At 42.8% G+C, this 24962-nt stretch overlaps 1 protein-coding gene across 2 annotated transcripts in view; it reads left to right on the forward strand.

Annotated features, from left to right (window-relative positions):
• SLC37A2 (solute carrier family 37 member 2) overlaps window positions 1–22334 on the forward strand; it is a 1507897-nt gene extending 1485563 nt beyond the window's left edge. Inside the window, exon 18 of one of the 2 annotated variants that reach the window (XM_069224551.1) lies at window positions 21957–22334. In XM_069224551.1, the coding sequence (XP_069080652.1) occupies window positions 21957–21972 (16 nt within the window). In that variant the 3' untranslated portion in view covers window positions 21973–22334. The remainder of the gene's footprint in view (window positions 1–21956) is intronic. The other variant, XM_069224550.1, reaches the window with a different exon arrangement.
• The last annotated feature ends 2628 nt before the right edge of the window (window positions 22335–24962 follow it).

Below are 24962 nucleotides of genomic sequence, written 5' to 3' on the forward strand. Positions count from 1 at the left end.
CTGCTTCTGCCAGAGTAAGAGGGCAAAGACTGGACTTTGTGTGCCTTCCATCTTGTGAAGAAATCTCCAAGTGCTTGATTTAGAGCTTGCCTCCTGTTGTTTGAAGTCTCAGGGATAGCAAAGACTTCTCTCTCCCAGCACCTGGAGTCTCTGGAGAGACTCCTGCTCTGACAAGTGGTACCCTATCCAGTCCCTGAGCCCTTGATAGGAAAGCTGGTGGAAATCCAAGGAAATCGACTTCGAACCAACGCCACTGCTGAATCCCGTGACGCCACCTGTAACCGACTCCGTGATCTTCGCTGGAATGCGACGACCTTTGCAGGCCTGACGCCGCTGCAGCCCTGGTGAAGTCCACGGCTCCACGGAAGTCCCTGCACCAAGTCGTGACTGACGCCGCTCGAGGTGCGCGGTTTCAATGTTTCACACAGACGCCGTGATCCCCGACTTCGCGCATTGGTTTGTTTTCACTCTTCACCAAAGGTGCTGTACTTGGGGTCTACGTGACTCCGTGTCCGGCGCCGCTGGTGTCGGCTTGTTGGGAACGACTCCGTCACGGCGCCTTGTTAACACCTCATCAAAGCATTTTGTGTTTCTAAGTGCTATTTTTGAGTTTAATCTTTAAAAATTCATAACTTGACTTGTGTATGTCGGACATTTGTCGTTTTGGTCTTGTTTTGTTTAGATAAATATTTCCTATTGTTCTAAACTGGTGTTGTCATTTTGTAGTGTTTTCATTAAGTTATGGTGTGTGTTGGTACAAGTACTTTCACCTAGCTCTCTGAAGTTAAGCCTATTGCTCTGCCAAGCTGCCAGGAGGTAAGCAGAAGTTAGCTGAGGGTGATTCTCTTTTACCCTCACTAGAGTGAGGGTCCTTGCTTGAACAGGGGGTAACCTGACTGTCAAACAAAGAAGCCATTTGTAACCATGCCATGCAGTCAGTGAGTTGAGGGCCACTTATCCCCAATGTGGTATCAGTGTTGTCACCCACTACCAAGATGAGCTTGGCAGTTCATGGCAACAGGGTCATTGCATCTGATATGTCAGGCCATTGAGAAATGTTCTTGGAACCACTTCTAATATTGAACAAGGCTTTAGCCTTTCTAATAATCTTAGACGATTGGATCAAACTACTCAATTTGAAGAAGAAGGCACGTAGAACGGAAGCTCATGCTGAGTTCATTTTAGAACACCTTAAGGCAGAGGTTATTTCCAAATGGACTAAAAGTTAGAAACATACTGGGTCTTTTTGTGGAAATTAAACCTTTTTAGAAAAGTGGTCTTTCATTTCCAATTGATGCTCCAGAGATTGGATGCCATTAATTATTGAGACAGCACGTGAAATTGTGTCCCTTTTTATTAAAGAGATTGAAGAGTTAGAAGATAAACTTAAACAGACCACCGCTTTAGAAGAAGCTAAGAAAAAGTTAGAGGAAGTTACAATTGAGTTTGAGTCCTTCCATCAGTACTTAATAAAAAGGAAGACTGAAAAATTAAAGAAGGACATTAGTTTTTTCTCTTTAGAAGGAACATATCCATATTTATCTGAGAACTACTATAAACAGTCTACTCAGACTCTTCAAGAGAAACAGGATTGGACATAAAAAGAAATAGTGACTTTTTCAGATACATCAGATTCTCAAGGAGAGGGCAGTTCACATCATTTTGATACCCATGGTAACAGACGGAATCAGGCAAGCCAAGGCTATAATAATACCAGTTTTTTAGGCAACGGGTGGAACAATTACAGGTCCAGACCTCGGTACAATCAAAGGAACAGATTTGCAAATTCGGAACAGTCTCCTCATTTTTTACAAACCAGACGCAATCAATATTGGCGGGATTAGATAATACTGTGATTTTCAATCTAAGTACAACAAGTTTGGATATCAACTCGGAAAGGGTATTGAGATAGTTCTTTATAACAACTATTTTGAATTTAACTCAAGTATTTTCCAACAGATCAAAGGTGTTAGTATGGGAGCAGCATGTGCACCCAGTGTAGCTAATCTTTATGTTGGACAATTCGAACAGAAGTTTATCTATAATGGGATTGCTCCCTTTTTTGAGAATATCTGTTGGTGGTCTAGATATATATAGACAATATTTTCCTCATTTGTAAGGGTGAACGAGAACATTTGAAAGAGTTTTTCACGTGGCTCAATTTGTGCGATCCAAATTTGATATTTACAATGAAAAGCGACAGAACTCAATCAATCAATCAGAATATTTATAAAGCGCACTACATACCCGTGAGGGTTTCAAGGCGCTGGGGGAGAGAAAAAAAGGGGGTGGGGGTGCTGCGACTGTTCGAAGAGCCAGGTCTTGAGGTGTCTTCTGAAGGTAAATCAGGTAGAGTTTCTGGGCGTTTGCATTATACAAAAGGATAGATGTCTTGCTGTATCATTGTATATTAAACCTACCCCTAGGAATACCCTTTTACACTTCGACAGTTATCATCGTAAAAGTCAGAGTCAAGGAATTCCATTCAGCCAGTTTTGCGTATTAGGAGAAACTGTACTGACGTGAAGGATTTTTTGGAACATTCTGAAATTTTGGCCAAGAAATTCTTAGCAAGAGGCTATCTTAGAAAACTGATTAAGGACTCTTTGAAAAGAGCGAAATATTATGATTGTTAATCTATGTTTCAAGGGAACAGCAGGAAGATCAATGAAAGGCTAGTATGTACTATTCGTCATTCAAAGGTCAATGATAAAATCAGACATATTATCAACTCACAATGGCATATCCTCAATGTGAGGTCAGACTCCGGACCAACAGAGAAGCCCATCTTTGCCTTTAAAAACAATAGCAATTTGAGAAATATTCTAGTCACGTCAGGAATGAATATCTCTCAGGAACTTACACAAAAGCCTCTCTTAGGTTTGAAACCTATTACTGGTAACCATAAATGTGGAGACTACTTAGCATGTAAGGGAGTTATATTTTTAGATAGAATTTTATAAAACAACAAGTCAATTGATTTGAAAACGGTGTCAAATTGTAGATCAAAGAATATGGTCTATTTGATTCTCTGCCCATGTAATTTGGGATACGTTGGCGAAACATCAGGAGAATTTAGAACGAGGTATTATGAACATTGATCGTCTCTGAAGACCCATAGACATAATGCTCCACTAGTTGCACATTGGACTGAATTTTCTCATAAGGAGGATGACATCAGATGGACGATCTTGGAGAAGATCACTTTTCATAGAGGATTGAATGAGGAAATTCCTTGGCATAATACCTTATAGGCAAGGTTTTTTTAATCATTTTTCTTTGATAAAGTGTATTTATATCTCACATCCACCTTGGGTATCCTGCTTGATTGTCCTTTTAAGTGCAGTATAGGTTGTACATTTGCCCTCGTATGCTTCAAAGTTTTCTTTGATCTCTTTTTGACTTGCGATTGCCTTTGTTGTTACTATCATGGGAATCTGTTTACTCCGTTTAAATATGTCCGACACTGTTTTTGTGTTGGTTAGCTTGTATTTGTAAATAGTCTATTTTCTACCTCTTCGAATAGCATTTTGGGCTGCTACAAAAGCAGCATGAGTTTGGACTCTTGCTGTTTCTCTAATTTATTTCATCCGGCTATTACAGAATTTCGATCATCTTCTGATTGTAAGGTGAGTACCGCTATTTTAGAAGGAAGTGTGGTGAGTTTGTTTTTGTTTTGTTCATATTTAGGCAAAGTAAGACACGCTGCGCCCAATGGGAATAGCGCGACGCATCACTGGTGTATTTTTTCCGTGCTTCCTTGTTTTACTTAGCGTCAGAATTGGCATTAGGGAGCTACTTGATTCACTGATTCTAAGTGGTTCTATGATGGGACGTTTTTTCAGAAATCTATAAGTGATTTATTTTTAGCTGCTTGTTATTGTCTTCGCAGGCACGCATGATTGGGATGCAATATTTGCGAGTGAGTGCATCCGTTCGCTCTCTCATTAAGGGCTAAATTATGTTGATAAAGTTTCAGACATTCAATTGAACTGAAAGACTGATCTTGATTCGTTTTCTCTGCTTGAGTGGTGGTTTACCTGGCTCAGCCCGATTGTGGTTGACATTTTCTAATTTTGTTATAGAATGACTGACAAAGGAATTTTGACATAAGTTCGAAAGGTGAAATCCCGCCAGGTATAGTACACTGCTTGCAAGTTAAGTTTTTCTTTAGGGGATAGATGCTTTCACAAGTGGTGTTATTTTGGTGCTTGAGGTGGTTCACATGCCTGCTTTGGTCTTTGCATTTTTTTTTCATTGGTAATTACTATATGGTGAATGGTTTATACTGTCTAATTTCCGTCTCTGGTTTTTATTTTATTTTCATCTTTACTGTTCTTTTATTTATGTTATGGTAAGGATACCCACATCCATTTACTTTCTATTTGGGTGATCATTTGAAGAGATTGAACTATTTGTTTATAGTGATACAGCTGTTACATACATATTATTGAATAATGCATTCCCTTTAACCTTTTGATGTAGATAAATCAAATTTTGTTTTTGGTGCTTTGTTATACGTGCCCTGAGGAAGGTGGCTGTGTGACCATGTACGCATTGGAAAGTCGAAATCCACCGAAATGTGCGTTGGCTATGGAGTACCAAAGTGGTCAATGGAGAATGGATGTTTAATAGATCCAAGGACGGACTATTATACTTGGAATATTTAAAGTACAGACAGCATTGTGATGTTGAGCTATCCTTAAGAACTAAAATGTTTAGGATTGCTATGGAGTACTAAAGTGGTCAATAGAGAATTGACGTTGATGAATATATATAAAAAATTGTCCATGTGATTTCTCTGTGTAAATTGTTCAACATATTAATTTGTTATGTATATATATGTTATTACATTAAGATAAATTATTTGTTTGGTTTCTTTTGCATAGATAATGTTACAGGTTGTCTGATTTATTGTTGGTGTAATTCTGTATTGTGTTGTTATATATATGGTGTTATTTGTGTTGTATGTTATTTGTTATTTTGAAATCTTAGGATTGGGCTGTTATTGTAAATTGTTTTTGGATTTGTTGCTTTATGTTTAAGCTGTATTTTGTAATGAATAAAAAATATATTGTTTGGTACATTAGATAGGAGAGTCATTTTCATATTGATTTTGCACTTGGCAACCACTGTGCCAGGGGTGAATGCAGTGTCCTCAATGTGCAGGCAGGTAGTGTTTGTGTAGTGAGGTAAGGTTGTCCAGGATGTCACACTGCAATTTGTGTAGGGCCTAGTTGGCATGCCAACTACCCATGCAGGATTCAGTTGGTTCAGTAGTCTAGGAATTGTGTGTATCAGAGGGTATGGGAAGTGGCCAGGTACTGTGCAGCTGTGGCGGGTATGCCTCCCATTATTTACACGATTGCATCAGTGTCACCATCAGTGGTACACATGTGCATTGCTGTGGTTGGGCCCATGGTGTTCCATTGCTGTAGCATGTGTAAGTTAGGGCATGGCGGGTCATGGTGGGTCATGGCATGCCATTTGAGGATGTTGTAGTTAAAGTTTGTGACTGTTGTTCTGGCATTGACCGATTGCACCCTGCTTCTCTCTGTCTCCCACCCACCCTCTCTCCCTCCCTCCCTCCCTCCCTTGCTTCCTCTCCTCCTCTGTCTTTGTGTGCATCAGCATCATCTGGCGAAGGAGAAGGGGCACTGGTGAGTCGGGAAGCTGCAGCCCATGGGACCCAGGAGGCTGAATCCAGTGGAGCCGAAGGGACCAGTGGGACGAAGGGCGAGGGGAGAGCCACGGGGGAGACGGGATCGAACACAGCATCTTTGGATTCCTCCTCCGATGGCGCTTCCTGGCAGTGGTGGGCCCATCTGGGCCCATGCCTGCATCATCCTAGTCCGCCACCCCCCTTACCAGGACCATCCTTCCTGTAGCTCTTCACCCAGTTGCCCATGCCCGCTCACCCAGGAGGGTGGTCGTCTCCTTCGCAGCAGGCACCTCTGCCCCCACCCCAGTCAGCCCTGCTGCCCTCAGTGAGGAGGCAATTGATCTCCTGAGGTCTATCTCTGTGGGACAGACTACCCTTGTGAATGCCATCCAGGGACTGGCATCCCAAATGCAGCAGTCAAATGCCTTCCTGGAGGGCATTGAAGGTGCCCTGTCTGCCCTTCAGAGATCGTTTCAGGCTCTGGCCTCCTCATTGATGATAGTCAGTGTTCTACTCCTTCCGTCCCCCATCCAACCATCTGTTCCCACATCCCTCTCCCATCACCCATCCAAGGCACACCTTCATACTACCATGCATCCACATCAACAGACCGAGTTCGCAAGGACAAACACAAATACCTCAGGAGACACCACCCACATGTACACACACAACAGACACAAGCAGACACAAAAACATCCACTCCCTACACGGAGTCCCCCACCATCTCCACCCTCAGTCACATCACTAGTCACACCTGCAGTCCCCACCTCATTAGTCCCAGAACCTGCCACATGTGCTCTCACTGCCACCATCATCACAATATCACACCCCCACACATGCCCCCATACACCACATGCTCACGCACCACAGCTGTCAACACAGCCACAGGCAGCACATCGACCTTACCTGCAAACACCACCCCAACATTCACTCTCACATCCCCCCTGCCATCTCCCTCCGTCTCCTTCCCCCCCTCCAGTACACCTAAACACCCACACTCACCTACCCAACAGTCACCCAGCACACGTCATCCACCCAGGCACCTGTACCCGAGGCACCTCCACGTACACACCTCTCAACCATTCTCTCTGCCTTTACTCCCAAACACCTTTCCCACGACCTACCTTCTGCTCCTAAGAAAAGTTTCCTTCAAGAGTTTTCCCTGTCCCCACCCCCTCTGGCTGAGTCCCGGTTCCCCCCAGGCATCCTTCTACCCTTCCCAGACCCCAGCCTTCCACCTCACATCCCTCCTCCGGTTCTCACAAGGCCCCTCCACCAACTGAGACCTCCACCTGCACAAAGTCAGCAGTTGCCCCTCCCAAAGCGAAGCCAAAACACACTCCGTCCACCTCAAAGGCTATGTGAAGGTCCACCTCCCTTCCGGCTAAACCAGCGCATTCCAAGAGAAATCCTGGTGGTGTGCAACCTCGTAATAGTCATATGGAACAGCCTGGCTGCCGGCCTGGAGATGCCTTTTGCAGGCCGCAGCGGTCCATCCACTGTGGCAGTCTGAACGGAAACTTGACTGTGTTCTGCAGGAGCCTTCCTAGTACTTGTAATATAGGCCCACGGTGGTTCGACCGCCACCTCCACCACAGCTGTCCACTGGCCACCAACACTGTAATGAAGCCCTTAGTCTACTGTAATGACACAATGGACATATATGTGACTGGTTGCCCCTTACATTATGTCCAAGGCATAGATGAAACCTCCTATAGTATTACTTCTTTGAACTGACCTCTGAGTGAGAGGAATCATGATTAGATTGATTCTTTGTTACAGACTTGTGTGGAAAATTTCTCAGATGACTAGAAATGAACTTCAAGGTTACTCTTGGATTGGCCCTTTTGAACACCTACATGGCATACCTTTCACCAATCATCAACAGTTACAGTGTTAACTAAAATTTTTACACTAACAATTTCCAGACCCTAAAAGGTCAGGAAAATAGTTGTGTGGCTCACATTGGCTTCTCTCACACATACAAGAGGGAATGTTCATAACTGCCTTTGATGGAATAGTGAAAAAACACCCTGATTAGTGAGTGTTGATCCAGGGGCTCTCTCACTAACCTGATCAATCTTTTTGCTAAGAAACACATGGGATCTCCACCTTCGTTCTACACTTTGCCAACAATGTAAAGTCTGTCAGCCGACTCACTACTGAAGACTGCAGTTTTTCCTTCTGATGTGGCCATGTCATAATGAAGACAGTAGTTTTTATCAACAGCTATTGCTGATTCACCTTATAGTGTTTGTGAATACTATTTTGAACTTAACAAGCACATGGCGCTTTGCAGACTTCAGTAACCTCTCTTTGAATCTGGCAGCCCAAAGTTCCTGGGCTATGGGGAATGGGGTAATTTCTAGTATCAATCATAAATTTGAGGGCAGCTGACCTTGACCTTTACAGATCCAAAACTAGATCAGATAACTGTCGCCACCACGATGTAAAAGTTTGAAGGATATTGCACTACTCTTTCTATTTGCTGACACATCTGCCCCTGTAATGCATTAAAACTGATGCTTCCTAATGCATTTGTGTACATCGTCACCCCTCCTTTGGTTCTCCTTAATCTTCTCCATAGTTGTCCCCAATAGAAATCAATTCTCAACAATCCCACCCCTGCAATTTTTGTTCAGGCATTAATTTTAATTTACAGCAAAGTCCCATTGTAGCTCTGTGCAAGTAGCTTTGTACCTTGGCTTCGTACATGACACTGTAATCCTTCATGCAGTCCTTCATGTGAGCTGCCAATCTGGTCGTGAGATCTTTTGGCACACTGACTTGAGAAATCTACCCTGTACTTATACTGGGTTAGTAGACTGCAATGTGTTGTTTCCCAAAACCATGTATTTTCCGTGTTGTTCCGGAGGAATTTCTCCCTCTTTACTCTATCTATTCCTACACATGCCTTTGTTCTACAGATTTTGAACTGAATATTCCCTGAAAAGGGCTAGTGCTATGTTAGTACAAAAGAGTAGGGCCTTTCTCTCTTAGCTAGTTCACAGAACTATCAGTAGCACACATCAGATAAAGAATGAAGCAGGAAAGGGCCAGAATCTGTTCCCACCTTTAAAGGGGCCCCAGGCTTCCTCCTTCCTTTCATAAGCACCAGGAACATTTCCAATGACTTAAGCAGTGTTCTGGGAGACTCCTACAGTTCACATCTCTGGCAGACACTCTCTCCTCATCGTCCATTTAGTGTTAGTACACACAGGAGATCCAAAATATATTCCCAACTACCTGCAGGCACAAACTGCGCAAACGCTCACACTGCTACATCTTTGCAGAACAAACGTATGCCATCCATATCCCATATAAGAATTAAGGTCCTAGCTTAGAGAAAGCTGGCAAACTCTTTTTCTTTTGGCTGCAGATTCTCCACCTTTTGAATGTTCCCCAGGATTCAGACTGGATCTGGATACTTTTCAGCGTTATCTCTGCTTGCCAGATGGTGGCTCCTTGCGACTCTGCACTAACAATGTTCTGAAAATGTTGTGCGGGTCCTCTATAGCCACCACTCTTGCAGGATGTTCCAGTTCCATTGTTTCTGCACCACCAGCCATGGATCTTACGCTCCCTCTCCTCTCTAAGACACCTCAATATTTTCCAAATTGTCTTCAGTGTGCAAGGGATCTCATCCCCTAAAACAGGTTTCATGCCTTGTACTGACAGTCACAAACAAATGTCTGTGACAGATCCCCATCAGGTATGTCTGTGGTTCCTTGGGTCAAGTCATGACTCCAAGGCCTGCGGTGACTGCGCGTCAGTGAACCCAAAGACCATCAGGGAACACAAGGCAAAGCTTTACATTGCCAAGCATAGGAAGACTCCGTGACAGGACTGTTTCAAATCACGTTCTGTGTCCAAGGTTCACTCTCAGTCCCATCTCAAGAGTCAGCGGAGCTGCTTAAAAGGGGGTCTTTGTCACGCTCCAAGTCCTCAGGTAAGAGTAAAAAATGCAAGAAGTAAAAGTGTGATTCTGCTCCCTCATTCCACCCCCATTTGCCTGAGCAGGAATAGAGGAAGTCCCACTCTTATCAATCTTGCTCGCAAAAATGGCCATCTTCAGAGACGGCCTGCAGCAGGTTCTGACACAACCCAAGTTTCTGGTGCCTTAATCTCTTGGCCCCAAAAGAGCACTGAGCTTCCACATAGATCATGCTAAAGACCACTTGGTGGACGATCAGAACTTTGTTGGGTTATCTGGAGTGAAAAAAGGTGAGACAGTGCAGAAGAGAACCATCTTTCACTGGATTGTGTTCTCCATTAGGATCTGCTATGCATTGGACAAAATGTTAAGCATCAACAGGGTAACCGTGTATTCCTCAGAAGCTGGGTATCATGTAGTACCTAAACAAAAATGGTTTATATGATTCATCATCAATTACCAAAAGCAGAAGTAGCACAAATGCTTATGAAGTGAAATCATGTTGTCGAAATGAATCACAAAACATGTATGCCAAAATAACATGGTTATTGGATGACTGAGATGTATTTAATAGTCATTGAGTGGCAATACATCATATGATCAAACAGTAATGTGCTTCATACATGCAAACTGAAAAGATGTTTTGCAGTGCATCAAAAAGGTGACTTTACATATACAAGAACACAAAATATTTCAGATTCTTCTATGACCCTGTCCTCTATAGCCCAATTTTCAGTCTCATAGATTCAGAAAAATCTGAGTTTTGTTACAGGCAATGTATGAGCCGTCAGTGTTTTTGACCCTCTAAGGAAGCATGCGCTTTCTATGCATTTAACCGGGTCTTCATCAGGAGAAGGGTGTGGAACAACCTGTGTATTAAAATATATACTGTCAGGCCTCATGTAGTAAGAAATGTGTATGGTCATGGAGTGCCTCCTAAACAAATCTGCAACTCGTCAGGGCCCAAAGAAAGGCATTTTTGAGAATGACCCTCCATGTCTCTGTATTGATAACATAGTGGGGTGGGTTAAAAAATGAAAACATAATGGAAGAACTAGGTGGTATGACAAAAAGTATCACACTTATCTATTGTATCAGATGGTGTGCTTCTCTCTGTAGCAAAGTGATGGAGTGAGTTGCTCGTCATGTGGGAGGGTCAAATATAAGGAAGACTGCTACAAATTAAGGATCAAAACTAAATGTCAGAGACCAATGGGACCCCAAAATATATGTAAAGATGGAATCCACTTAACTTATCGATTTGAGTAAAAGGTGTATGTTGTTTAATTACATGTGCTGCAATCCAATCTGCAATGCTAAATAAGATATGAAAAATAAAAAGGAAATGAATTTAATGGGAGTAATTCAAAAATAGCATGAACAAAGGGTGTCATGAAGATCTTAGTTCAACATGCCTCCTTCTCGTGGGATGCAGCGCTCAAAATGGTCTTGTATGTGCTGCGCTGCATCCCACGGCCAATAGATAGCGGAGACAAGGCACGCCATTGTGTGTGTGCACTCTTCCTGCTAGGAGGAAATTGCTAACTCCATGATGACTGCTTGAGGGTCAGCGGTCCATGCTACCTTGAAGGCAATAATCCTGCCTATAGGGATACATAGTTTCAAGTCAAAAATGCAAAAACAATGAGTCAAAACCCCATATTGTGTTGGAATGCTACCTTCTGTCGGTGCTACAATTGTGCACAGCCGTATGGGAAAGGCCCAAAACAGCTCTGAAGGCAAAGACAACTCAATGTGACATCAGTAATAATATTCAAATATAATTGTTGGACCTATTTTGCTGAAAGTGAAGGCCATCCCTTTCCAAACAGGAGTCTAAGGCCAAACAACTGAGTCTGTTATATCTGAACGCAGATGGTCTTTGGAGAAAATCAAAACTATTGCAATTTGGATGCACATAGTGAGCATATATCACAGGGTCAAATCTGCAAATTTGTACCAATGTATATTGGAAACTTCAAACTACACTGGTAATCTGAATCACATGGCACAATGTGTATAAATTGATTGGGTAAAGATGCAGTAATCTAATACAGAGCAGCAGCCGGTGGCCTAAGAACTAGATCACTGAATATGCAAGGTCATTGGAACAAATTGATGGTGTCTATACATCAGGGACAGATGTCATAGGATCCAAAATTCATAACGAAATATCTGAAAGGCATTTTGTTTAACTTACCAATATGGAAGTCTTACAAACATATATCCAAGCGAATTTCACCCACTTGAAAACAGCCACTTGTTTGTTAATTTCCTCAAACCTGTGTTAAACTCTATGCCTTTGCTGAAGCATTTTCTTATTTTGCAGGAATCAGTGCTCATCGAGGCCGATGGACCTTTGAACCCAGATAAGAGTATGGTGAACCATTAACACCATATGCAATAAAAGCCAATCAAATTACACAGTACGACCCATTTGACCGTACAAGGAAAACTCCAGTCAGGAATAAAGTTAAGGGGTTTATTACAAACTCAAGCTCAAAGTCATGTAGACAATTGTCAAGAAAAAAGGTACAAAGATACAGAATCACCAAGAGTTGCCCACGACAACAAAATATTTTAAGGCAAACTAACATTAAAAGATCTAGGCATTCAATAAGACAAGTACATAACATTAGTAAAATTAGTTGTGATATAGAAATAGCACATTGGACAGGCTTAGCCAGCATCAGTCAGTTTCAAATTCATCAAAGTTCAATGTTAGCTGGGCACAGGGTAGCCCTACAGTTGGCCAAATCAGAGAATAACTTGTGGGACGGAACACATGCGGACAAAAGACAAAAAGGGCAAAAGAGCTTGGAAAAAGGAAATCTTGGGCAACAAGGTACCAACTAAGGTGGGCAAAAGATAAGGCAAAAAAGAAAGTGTCAGCATGTCAGTAGCTAGATCAAGAGTCTACTGCAAAGGTTAGGGAGAAAATCTCCAAGTCTCTATAGGACATCTCAAAGTGGCAAAGCAGACAAGATACCTGTCCAAGGGGTTCAGCATTCATGGATTCTTCATCAGCAAAGATTCAGGAACTCCGGAGATCTGATCAAAGTCTCACTGTTCATCGATATATCAAAGTTCTTGAAACAATCTGATTCGCCAAAGGTGACAGTCCATATTAAGTTGAAGGGTCATCACCATTAAGAAAAGATCACATGACTTCAGATTGTAACACCAACATTTCTTCCCAGGTCTGTCATGAGAACATCCTCCATCCATGTAGCTTCACATGAGATTGAAACATTTGTATAATTTGTTAATCTATTTGCTGAGGATGTTCCAAAATCAAGGACACAGTTACACTTTCTTGCAGTGTCTAAACAATAGGGCCTATTACCAAAGGCTATTCTTCTCATGGGATTAAAGCCTGAAAGAAACCTCATGGTATGAAAATGAATCAGCATTTCATGCACAGTCACGAAATACAAGACTTATAGCCCTCACTTAGGCTAATGCAAGTGAATTTCAGCAACACAATAATATATCTTAATAAACACATTTTTTAATATGCAGCTTGCGAAATCAACATAAATAATACTTCAACAATATGCATGTTGCATTCACTTTAAACTGAATGACTGTTAATACATTTCAATTGATATAACGCAGAACTGCATTTCTGTATTTTTTCACACATATTTAAATCATTAATCATTAGAAATTCAATATCGTTTCAATACATTCTGTTAATCTAAGGTCTAAATTATAACATAACATCAATTAAATTCTGCAAACATTTGATATATAAGCTATACCACCAATGTTGCTAACGCTAGTTCAAATGAATGTGCAGTTTAAATTACTTCTCATGGCATTTTCTACATTCAATCTTTTAGTACTTTGGTTAACATAATGCATGTATTGTCATGTATTAATGACTTCTGTAGTATGAGGGACAGCATTAAAATTTCAACTACATCAAGATACTTTGGTATGAATTGTGGCAGTTTGTTACACTACTCCACTGATTGCTACTGCTCCTCTGTGACTCCACTGTCTTCCTCTTCTCTGTCCTTTTTCAGCATCATTACTTCCACGTATTAATTAATGAAATGCTTCTTCTAAAGCACAAACACCTGCCTCTGAAGAAATATCTTAGCACACCCAGAAGAAAAAAAAACACATAATAAGCTAGATGTTCCTTAAAAGGAAGGTCTTCAAATCTTTTAAAAGTGAACTTCTGAGTTTGTGATACTGATCTCTCTCACCAGAGCATTCCACAATGTTGCTACCTGAAAAGAAAAGGAACTTCCACATCTGCTGGCTAGCCACACTCTAGGGTTGAAGAGAGAGAAGTCCCTCATTAGAGAACCTCAGATCTCTCTCTTGCTGAATCTACTGCCAAGGTAGCGAGGCCCCTAATTTTCTGTAGCTGTAAAGGGGATCAACAGGGCCTTAAAAACTATCCTTTTGCTCACAGGTAACCAGCAGAGCTTCTTTAGTCTGAGGCACATAGCCTGTCTTCTTGAGCACTTTAGGATCAAGTGAGTTGCCACATTTTGCACTAACTGTAATTTGTTTAGAATCCTAGGCTGGATCCCCAATTACAGAGAGTTTGAATAGTCCAACCGAGATGTCACCATCGTTTACATAATAGACTTCCTTGTGTGGGCAGATAAGAATTTTTAAGTTTTATGTAAGGACTTCAGTACTCCAAAGCAAGTTGCACTAATCTCCTTACCTAATATGTGGTTTGAAGGAGAGATCCTTATAAAATGTTACCACAAGGTTCTTCATATCCACAGCAGGAGTCGGGGTGGACGGAGTTGTCAAGATCTTTAGACCTTAGCCTCCGGAGATCAAAAAGGGAGGGATTTCCAAATGCTAGAGCGTTTCATTTTTTGGAGTTCAAGTTGTGGCAGCTCTGTTGCATCCAATTAGCAATAGCAGCAAGACAAACATGGAAACAATCCACCAATGCAACATCTACCTGCTGGAAAGAGAACATGAGTTGTGTGTCATCAGAGTATGATATTTTATTAAATACCGAAGGTTCTACCACCTTGGCCGGAGGGTGCCATGTAGTTGTTAAACAATGAAGGACTTAAGGCCAAACCCTGAGGGACATCATGTCTTAATTCCTTAAAACTAGAGATAAAAGGCTGAATACATACTACCTGAAATCTTGATAGAAATGATTATAACCACAGATAGGCACAGCCCTTCACCCCAGCTGCATCCAGATGTTCCAACAAGATCTCATGGGATACTGTTGAAAGCAGCCAACAAATCCCAAAGGTTGCCAACAGCTTTGTTACCTCAAGCTTAATTTAATAAATTTGGAGACCTCTAAGAGCTTTCAAACGTGGCAAAAACCTGATTGAGTTGATTGCAAAATTCTGTTAGAATCTATAAACTGGGTAAGCTCTTGTAATGCCTTTTTCGTTTGTGTTTATCTCTCTGACACACTTGTCATCAATCATTCCTCCCTTTTTCTCTCTTCACCACTTTTCCCTTTTTATACTTCCCTTCTTTCTCACTATCACACTCACCAGGCTGAGGACTACATAATCCTCTTTGTTCCTTTTTCCTTTAATTCCCACCTACCCGTATTTTGTTCAAGTTCTATCCTTGTAACTGTCTTCCTTAACACCCCTCCCTCCCATTCTGTTTTTATGCTTGGCTCATGCCCCATTCTGCACCTCTTCCTGCCCAATGCAACTCCAAACTACACATTCCCACTTTTCCATCTTCCTTCTACCTAGACAGTTCTTGATGTCACTAAGTATTTCATCATCTTCGTGCAAAGTTTTAGCATTTTTTAAACCTGTTTTTTTTTTTACTGTTACCCTTTGTTTCGTGTATAACCCTTTTTGTTTATCTCTTCTCTCCTTCCTCAACTTAAGCATCATGCAGCTTTTCAGTATACTTGTTGATGTCTTCTGTGATTTTTGTGATTGCTTTCTATGCTTCTATCCTTGCCATAGAAAATATCCTTGACGCTTCCCTGCTCTTCCCTGCTGAAAGCTTCATTACTGATCTGATGTCTCGACTCTCCAACCAAAGATATCATTGCTTACTATCCTTTTCACACCCTGCTGGTGATAGCCTACTGGTAAACAACGGTTCAGTAGTCCTATCCTACCTCCTTTTACCCGTGGTGTTATGTCACCTAACACCACCATCTCAAAGTACTATGTTGCCATAAATCACCAAGGAACAGGTTGCAACCTGCTGTATTTCTGTCATGTGCTACCTAAATTTTACAAACATTAGCGGATATTCATGCTCGTTTGGCCCTACTTGTACTTTGCACTGTCTCGAAGTATCGCCTGGTGATGCTTCATGCATGCCATCTCACTTTCTAACCAAATGCTTATGTGAAGCAGGGGCTCCTAAAAACCTGGATCCTAGTGGTTAGCAGGTGTTCTAGTGGCTCTGTCCACTTATATGTTCCGAAAACAAAAATGGATCACCTTGTGGTGGTTCCTGTAGGGACAGATTTGTCAAGAATCATATTGGCCTTTCTCTAACCTGTTATGCCAGAGTGTTGGACCTGGCCCTTTTACAGGTTAATTCCCCAGAATTTTTGCTTTTTGCCTCCTTATTTTTCTGACCTTTGTTGGCTGACTTTTTGACTCTGAACACTTTTTCACTGCTAACCAGTGCTAAAGTGCATGTGCTCTCTCTTACAAATTTGGTATGATTGGATTATACCTGATTGGCATATTTAATTTACCTATAAGTCCCTTGTAAAGTGGTATCCCTATACCCAGGGCCTGTAAATTAAATGCTACTAGTGGGCCTGCAGCGCTGCTTGTGCCACCCACTGAAGTAGCATGTCAAACCTATCTAAGGCCTGCTAGCGCTGAGCCTGTGTGCGCAGTTTTCTGCCACAGGGACCTGGCATCTAAATTTACTTGCCAGGCCCATAAACTCCCCTTTTACTACATGTAAGTAACCCCTAAGGTACACCCTAGCTAGCCCTTTGGGCAGGGTGCCATGTATGTAGAAGGCAGAACATGTGCCATGTTACATGGCCTGTCCTGGTAGGGACAAACAGCCTAACTTGGAGTCTCACTGCTGTGGGTGCTGCCTCCTCATAGGATTGCATTGGAGATGTCCTGCCTTATGTGTAAGGGGTATTGTCTGATTTATGAGGGGTAGCGTAGGCATGTTTGGTATGGTTGTGATAGTGATGAGAAATGCTGCTTACTGGGGTAGGTGTATTTTTTATTACTATCACAGAAATGCTACTTCTAGAAAGTGCGCATTTATCTCTGCTTATGACTTTGGTGTTTTACAGCTTGTCTCCAATCAACGTCTGGGCAGACTGACAGTTGGGGCTTTGTGCATATTTCTCAGACAGCCTGAACACATGGAGGGTGGAGGTGACACAGAGGTGCATTTATATATTGTAAAGCCTTCCTGGGCTGAGAGAAGGGAGAGGCGGGGCACACCTGCATTTGTAAAGACTGTGCCCTGGCCTCACACAATCTGGTTGTTAACCCCCCACTGATGTCTAGAGCCTGTACTGAAAGGAAAGAGGCGGCACTCCCAGAACCAGTTGTAACTGGCTGGAACCTCCTCTCGCTACCATTGAAAAACACTGTAAGAACTGACTATAAGTACAGGGGAATTTTCCCCACAATTTGAACATTCTTGGAACTGGAAACTAGACACAGAACGCTAATGAATGGACTCTCCAGGAAACCACCTTGGACTGCTGCTGTTGTGCTGACCTGTGACCTGCCTGGTCACTAGGAGGAACTGCCACCATCTGCACCCCTTGTGCTGGTCTGTAGTTGGGCCCACCAGCCCTGTGCTCCTTGGGCTCCGGATTGCTACCAGGGGCAGGGTGCTGTGCCCCTGACCCCTGCACCGATTTCTCCAGCGTTGTCTTACCGCTTTGGAAAAGCGCTCCTCTCTTGAAATTGCTGGAACATATCACCGCCGCAGCGCGGGCTTTAATTTTGCCCTGAGCGCTCTAAAAAACGCTGTACCTTTGCCCCAGGACACCGCCGCAACCTGGGGCTCCAAACTTATTTCAGCGATTGGGAAGCGCTTTATTTATTCCCTAGAAATCACCGTCGCAGCCGGGGTGCTGGGCTCTACTCAGCGCGAGATCCGCGCTACTCCCAGTGCCCCCGGGGCACAATGACACTTCAACTGGAGCCAGCACGCACGTAGCGGCGCCACCGGGGCACTGTCCGCTCCCAGGAACGCCACGGGGCAGCAGCCGCCTGCGTCCTTACAGGGAAGCCTCCCAACGGCTTGGGAGCAGCTTCCCCTGACTCGCGCACCACATTGGGTGCGGGCGAGTCTTTCCTTCGGGCCCCCGGAGGGGTCCGAGCTCCTTCTTGTTACTTGGCAGGACTAGGGGAAGGCACGGGGAGTGCCCCCTTCCCCAGTCGCTGCACTAGGAGCAGAACGCTCCTAATTTTGGGCATTTCTTTTTACCCACCAAAAATCGGGAAAGGAGACCTCAGTGGAGGTCCCTTCCCGCCGTTTACGCTGCAACTTGTTGCTGGGGCCAAGCCTGGCCCCCACCCCATGGACAGGGTGTGAGGAGGCCGAGGCAGGCCCCCACCACGAGGTAGGCCCCCGTTTCGTGCACAGGAGCGCCGGGGGGCCCCCGTGTTCCTCGTTAAGCACTGGAAGTGCCTCTCCTACCAAAACCCAGGTACTCTTTAGGAAATCTAGCCTCTAGGAGCCTAATACAGACTTGTAGATGCTTGTTATTTCCTAAACTGTTTATTGGTTCTACATATATGTGCTAGTGTTTCGTTTATGGGCATGTCTAGCTGATATGTAATTAGATGACTCGTGGTATATTTTCTAAGGTTCCTTTTATGGGTATTTAGGAATTGTTCATGACAAGTGCATATACCTTTTACTGTAATTCCTGACTACTGCTTATGTTGCAGAATTATGAGTACTTACGTGTTTTAATGTGACAACTGCATATTCTCCCAGAGTATTAGTAACTTGTGTAACCTTCTGAAAACTGCTAAGGTAGCAGGGTATTACTTACGTGTAATGTTGGTCTAATTATGTTTTGTGCAATACAGATTATTTTTACATAGCTCAGTGTTGTGTTTAGTTTGTGGTGTATATTTTGCGTCACGTGTGTTGGGTGTTGTGCAAACGCTTTACACATTGCCTCCAGGTTAAGCCTGACTGCTCGTGCCAAGCTACCCAGGGGGTGAGCAGGGGTTATCTTAGACGTGTAACTCCCAAGCCCTGACTAGAGTGGGTATGTTCTGCCTGGCTGAGGTGTATATCCTAGCCAACCAGAAGCCTATTTCTAACACAGAGGATTACCCCTATTTAACTGGACCTGTGGAGCTCCTCTTGTACCTATCAGTCAAGTGCCTTGGTGGCCTGTCTTTTGGCAAAAACTTGCTGCACCTGGGAGTGTACCATAGAGGACTGAACACTATATACCCTGTTGCCCCTAAAGATCTCTAGTGACTCTTTCGCTGCCCCCAGAAAAACATGCCTGTTCATGGTCTACCTGCTGGTCATTGGCATCACCTACTGGACACTGTTAGCTGAAGGATGTGTCCTTATTTTCAGACAACCGCAAACCAAATCCACTTGAGGCACCTACCACTCCTTCTTAACATTTTTTAGTGATCAAAGATGGGATCAAACGAACAAGGGAAGCCAGATCAGCCAGCAACCCCTGTTGCCTTTTTCCTGAAGACATTGCCATAGCCCCTTGACCTTCAGGTGGGCTACATTACTTCTTCATGTCACTGGGAGACTCTCTGGCCGTGAGGAAAGACTGTGTGATCAAAAAAGCAATGGGCACTGAAAAACAGACCTAAAATTTCTAAAATGACGCAATAAAGGACCTCAGGTGCTCTTATGCTAAAAAAAAGGAGTCTTGTTGAGCACTAGGACATCACACGCTTGGCGTGCACAATGCCAGTTCTCCAGTGTTATATGTTACAGACCTTTCGACTCACATGTGTCTCATGATACCGGCTCCCATCACATGGTCACCTGGTGAGGAGTGATAGTGCGTCAGAACCTTGATAAGTACACTTACTAGGAGACATGCCTAGGCCGATGTACCTTTTGACCACGACTTCCTAGTATGAGGTATCTTTCTGGCATTACAAAAACAATATTTCAATAACCCAATCAATCTCTTAGTAACTAATCAATTAGATAATCAATAACATTTAATATGAATCAATAAAGCTAAAACACCATGACCTTTCAGTCATGAATAACCACACCAATTTAGTTGAGTTAGAAAATGTATTTCCCTATTTGTTACAATCTAATATCTCCGTTAATCTCATTAGCAGTCAATCTCATTAGTAACTCTTCAAACTTGTAATTAAAACACAATGAATATAAAGTATAGAGCATATACGTCCAGCATTAACATGTCATTAGTAAGAAACAGTTTAGCAAGTAGCAATGATACGTGATTCAACAAAGCAAGAATTCAGTCATTTGTCTATTTGTGTCAGATTGTGGTGAACACCTTAACTACCCTCGAATTAGCATCGGCATGTTGGGCTTCATGCAAAACAATTTAGGAAACACAAATTTGGAAAACATCTAACTATGGACTCTATCAAAAGAGCAGTTGGTACCTAGAAAGAAAAGGCAAACAGACAATTACAATTTTCATCAGATAGTTACCCCTCCAACGAATCAGCAATCCGCGTCAGTCTTCGTCCTCAGGACATCAGTCGATTCACCATCAGCAAGAACAGGACTGGGCAAAGTCTCAGTATGGCATAGCTAAGAATAAGGCTTTTCCCTCATAAGGAGGAGAAGTAAGTATCATGTAAGGAATGGGCTGATGATGGTTAAAGTATCAGAAGAATAAACGGCAAAGTCGCAAATGGCAAGGTATAGCTTCAAGTGGAATGTCCGTTAATGGCCGATTTCTACTCGGGTTATGCGGTTATATCAAAACTGTCAAACTAGCCCTTAATTCCCCATTGGATCATTTTTGGTGCATCATTTTCTCCATCCAATAATTCTCCACGCACCTTACTAGAATTTTCCACAAAACACAGTTCTCATGTAGTTGATTGGCCCATGTTATTGACGTCTTCATCGGTTGGAATGTCAGGTAAGAAAAGTTACACTTTACGCTCCAGTCAGTAGTCCCATTGTTTTCTCCTAGTCTAGGCAGCCTTGCACCTGTTACGAATTACACTGTTGCATTCGGCAAGAATGTCCTTAGCAAGTCGGGTCTCATGAGAAAGAATTTACTACAGCTACACACACGCACATCTCTAGCTTCTGGAAAAGTACAGCTTTGTGTCCTTCAGGAGAACAGTACATTGCACGTTAGGAAAAACACAGTTTAATATGAGACCAGACAACTAGGCCCAGACCCTCGCTAAACTAAGGCCTAGTGATTAAGTTAACAAACCCCTAATACATGACTCTAATTAAGATATGCTAATGCAAATTCAAAACGTTAGTACATGATTAATTCATCATTAATAACTTTAATTAGTCTTCGTATACATTGGTAGCCACTCCCCGTGGGCACATTTCAAACGTGTGTATTATTTTCTACCTTAACACATTTTCTATGCAGCTTCACGATACACTGTATCTCGAGCTTTTCATGTTAATATTAATTTTAAAGGTCACACTCCAACAGGAGTCAACATCACACTGTGCACACAATTAGCTGGAAACGGCTGCACAGCGCAAGTTTCCAGATGATTGATTGGATGTTTTGCTCAGTAGATGCCCATTAGTGGGTGTGAAGCCTCCCCAGGACATCGGCGGCACCGTCCATGGCTAAGTGTAGACTAGGAAGATGGGGGCAGGAGTAAGCTGTTGGAGGTGCATTTAAAAGTGACTCAGGCTGTGCCTGGCTCTTAGCCCTGTCCCCTTCAAGGCCCCACATCCTCCTCATACTATGAATCATTTTCACATGGGACGGTGGCCCTCTGTATATAAAATACCTGGAGGCAGGTGATGACTCTTTCACTGCAGTGCCACCCTGACCAGCCCTGCCTTATCTCCCCGGCTACTGCCTGCAGTCCTCAACTTCTTATTTATACTGCGTATTTCGTATGTTTCACGTCAATCTCTCTCTTTTCCTAGCTTTCGTTCTCCTGCTTTTCGGTGTTCACATTTCTCTCAAGCTTTCCGATGTCCCACTTTTTCTTTGCATCTGGATGAGGCTTCTGGCAGAAAACAAAGATTGAATGCCATGTACAGCTGCACCTGAGTTTATACAAGATGTAATAGTAATTTGAGAGGACATTTAATGTTTAAATTAAATGTGCTTACGGATGTGAAAATTAATTACTCCTTCACAGTCTTAGTAAAACACTCATGAATGGCGGAGCACTCAAATATGTTTAACTTGCCCATCTCTTAAAACACATTGTCGTTTTTGTTTTCATCTTTTAGGTTTAAAGAAGTCTGAGCAGTTAATTAATAACATGGAGGTCTCCAACAACGAGGAGGTCTCGGAGTTCAGTCAAATATTGCTGACGGGTTCGTCTTTGAAGCTGCTGCTCCACAGCTGGGCAGAAAGAAGAAAGCAAGTCACATGGACTCGCAAATTTAAAATGAAAAAGGAAAATGTGCTGACTAATCATCTGCTCAACTTTCTGTTCAGGGGTGAAGGGTAGAATTTCAAATCCAGAGAGGATTGGAAATCCGCGTTTTTATGTAATGCATTTACTGTAATTTAACGGGAAATTGATTGTCAAAACATGGCTGCTGTCTGATAATTGTTGCTCCTATTTGATTCTCATTTTTACTATTAAAAATTCGACAAACGTATTCCGCCTGTTTCTTATTCTGGGTTGATTCTCGGAGAGTGACGTAATAATATTATTGCCAAGCAAAACCCCATTGATATGCTTCTTTGCCCTTTGTCATTTAACTAATCATCACGAAGAACATTACATTATTTTTGTTCCATGTGTTTTTAAATGGTACCACACAAGTTACACTGCAGCCACTTAAGAGAGTAATGTACAACTACAGAGTGGAAGGGTGGCGATTACCAAACGAAAGTTTGCGGTAGCGATTTCTTTCTCGGTCAGCGTTCAGTAGTCTCTAGCCTGTTTCTGCATGGTAGTTTTCATGAGTTATTGGGAAAATGAAAGTTTAACTCTTCTCTGAAGAATGTGCTTTGGGTGTTTGCTGCTTAAGCATTGAAAAAGATTGTCCAAATATTGTTCGATCAGGAATTCCTAACCAGTGTGCTTAGCTTTTATTTACATCGATTTAGCTACACAGGGATTCGGAATCTTGTACATTCTGGGATTTGTAAGAGTTGGTTTATATTTCGGAGCATGGGCAACCCAAGACTGTAATCAAGAGCATCAAATCCATTGACAGGTGGAGGTTTACGTCTGAAGTGAAAGACCTACCATTAGTAACTAGTGTTCCTGGTGAATACAGAATCTTCCATCAGTTTCCTCACCTTATGAATTATATTTTCCAGCTTCAGACCTTTCTGTAAAGCGTATTTCCAGCAATAGCTCTCCAGCGCCACCAGGTGGAACCATAGAGCTCCAATCACAGCTCTCTCTTGGGAAATGATGAAACCACACCATATATATATTAGGCACACTGGCATCAGTTCCTGAACTTTCTCCCAGTAGAGGCGAGTGGGGAGAAACACCTTGGGAAAATATTTGTCATGACATTAATTCCTCAGGGAAGAGAAGGTTATGTATCAAAGGTCTGATATTTCAAGGTATATCATTTTTACTTCTGTTGAATCTTCCTTGCAGATTTATTGCCTCCTAATGTGTCCTAAAGTAATAACGTCCTCGGAAGTAGGATGGAGTATGGTAGTTTGTCTGAAAAGTGTTCCATGGATTCCTTGGCTGAGTGCCCATAACTACGAGGCTGAGACGTGAGGCAGTACCGTTTTGCAAAATTATGCAAAGATGACCATGTATCATCTGGCAGATATCTGTAATTAGGATGCATTTGGGGAGAGTCAAGGATCAATCACAGCCCTGAGGTGAGTAGAAACAACCTTTCTTGGCCAGGGTGTAGCAGATCTTATTACAGTAGATAACTGTAGGAGGCTGGCCTGGTTTGTAATGGGTACCTTGGTTACTTAAACCTTATACCAGGTCCACTTATCCCTTATTAGTGAAATGTAGTAGTGTTCTAGCAGCATAGGCTGATAGAGGTAGCTATAGCAGAGCAGCTTAGGCTAAACTAGGAGACATGCAAAGCTCATGCAATACCTCTTATACACAGTACTTATACACAAGCAAAGACAATACTCAGTGTTACCGAAAATAAAGGTATTTATTTGGGTGACACACTAAGAAAAATATCTTAGAGACAATACTCCTTCTGGAGGTAAGTATTATACACAATATATAAACTAGACACCAAAATTAGACAAGAAAATAGTCATAGAACAATGCAAACAATAGGAAATGCTATAGAATGCAATGGGAGAAAATAGGTCTAGGGGCAACACAAACCATATACTAAGAAAGTGGAATGTGAATGACGAATTCCTCCCTAGACAAGTGTAGTGTGTGCCGAATCGCTGGGAGAGTAAGAATACAGTAAAGGTAAGTAAATGACCCCACCCCAGAGCCCAGAAAAGCAGGAGTAAAGTACTGCAAGTTTCCTTAGGACAAACTACACCTCGTGATTGGGAATTTGCAGTAACCAACTAAGTCTGCAAACAAAAACTGCTGAATTCCTGGACCCTGAAGACCTGCAAAAGAAGGGGACCAAGTCCAGAAGTCGAAAGAAATTCCAGGAAGGGCAGGAGCCCATGCCAACCCAGAAGAGGGTGCAAAAGAAGAGTCCCCAGTAAGTCGAAGACTGCAGGAATGCACCCTAGGAAGATGCCAACGGGTTCCTGCATGATGCAAAGGATGTCCCACAACGTGAAGATGGATGCAGATGTGATTTTATGTTGGAAGGAGTTAACAAGCCTTGGTTACAACAAAAGTGCATTTTGCATCAAAATGGCACAGGATGGATCCAGGAGGGAACTGGGGGTCTCAACTCTATGTGAGGAGGAAGAGGGGGCTCTAAGCACTTTAGAGAGCCCTGAGGATGGCAGGCAGCACTCACGGGAGTCCCAGGACACGGGGACAAAGGAGGTGTAAAACGCAGTTGGTGCAGCACAACAAAGGAAGGTCCCATGCCGCCGTAGAACAACTCAGCGAGTTCAGCGTCGCAGGATGGAGTGCTGGGGACCTGGGCCAGGTTGTGCCTGGAGGAATGTTGTAAATAGTGCACAGAGTCCTCAGGAGGCGAAGAAGATGCAGTACATAGGGGTACCATCGCTCTCAGGGAAGGGAAGGTCTTACCTTCTCCAAATGCATCAGCTGGACCTCAGGACAGTCTATGTCGAAGGGGTTCAACCTCTGTGTCCTTAAGAGCCCACTTGTCGCTGTGAGAGGAGTCCAAGGGTAC

The sequence above is a fragment of the Pleurodeles waltl genome, chromosome 3_1, assembly GCF_031143425.1.
Source record: "Pleurodeles waltl isolate 20211129_DDA chromosome 3_1, aPleWal1.hap1.20221129, whole genome shotgun sequence".
Taxonomy (NCBI): Eukaryota; Metazoa; Chordata; class Amphibia; order Caudata; family Salamandridae; genus Pleurodeles; species Pleurodeles waltl.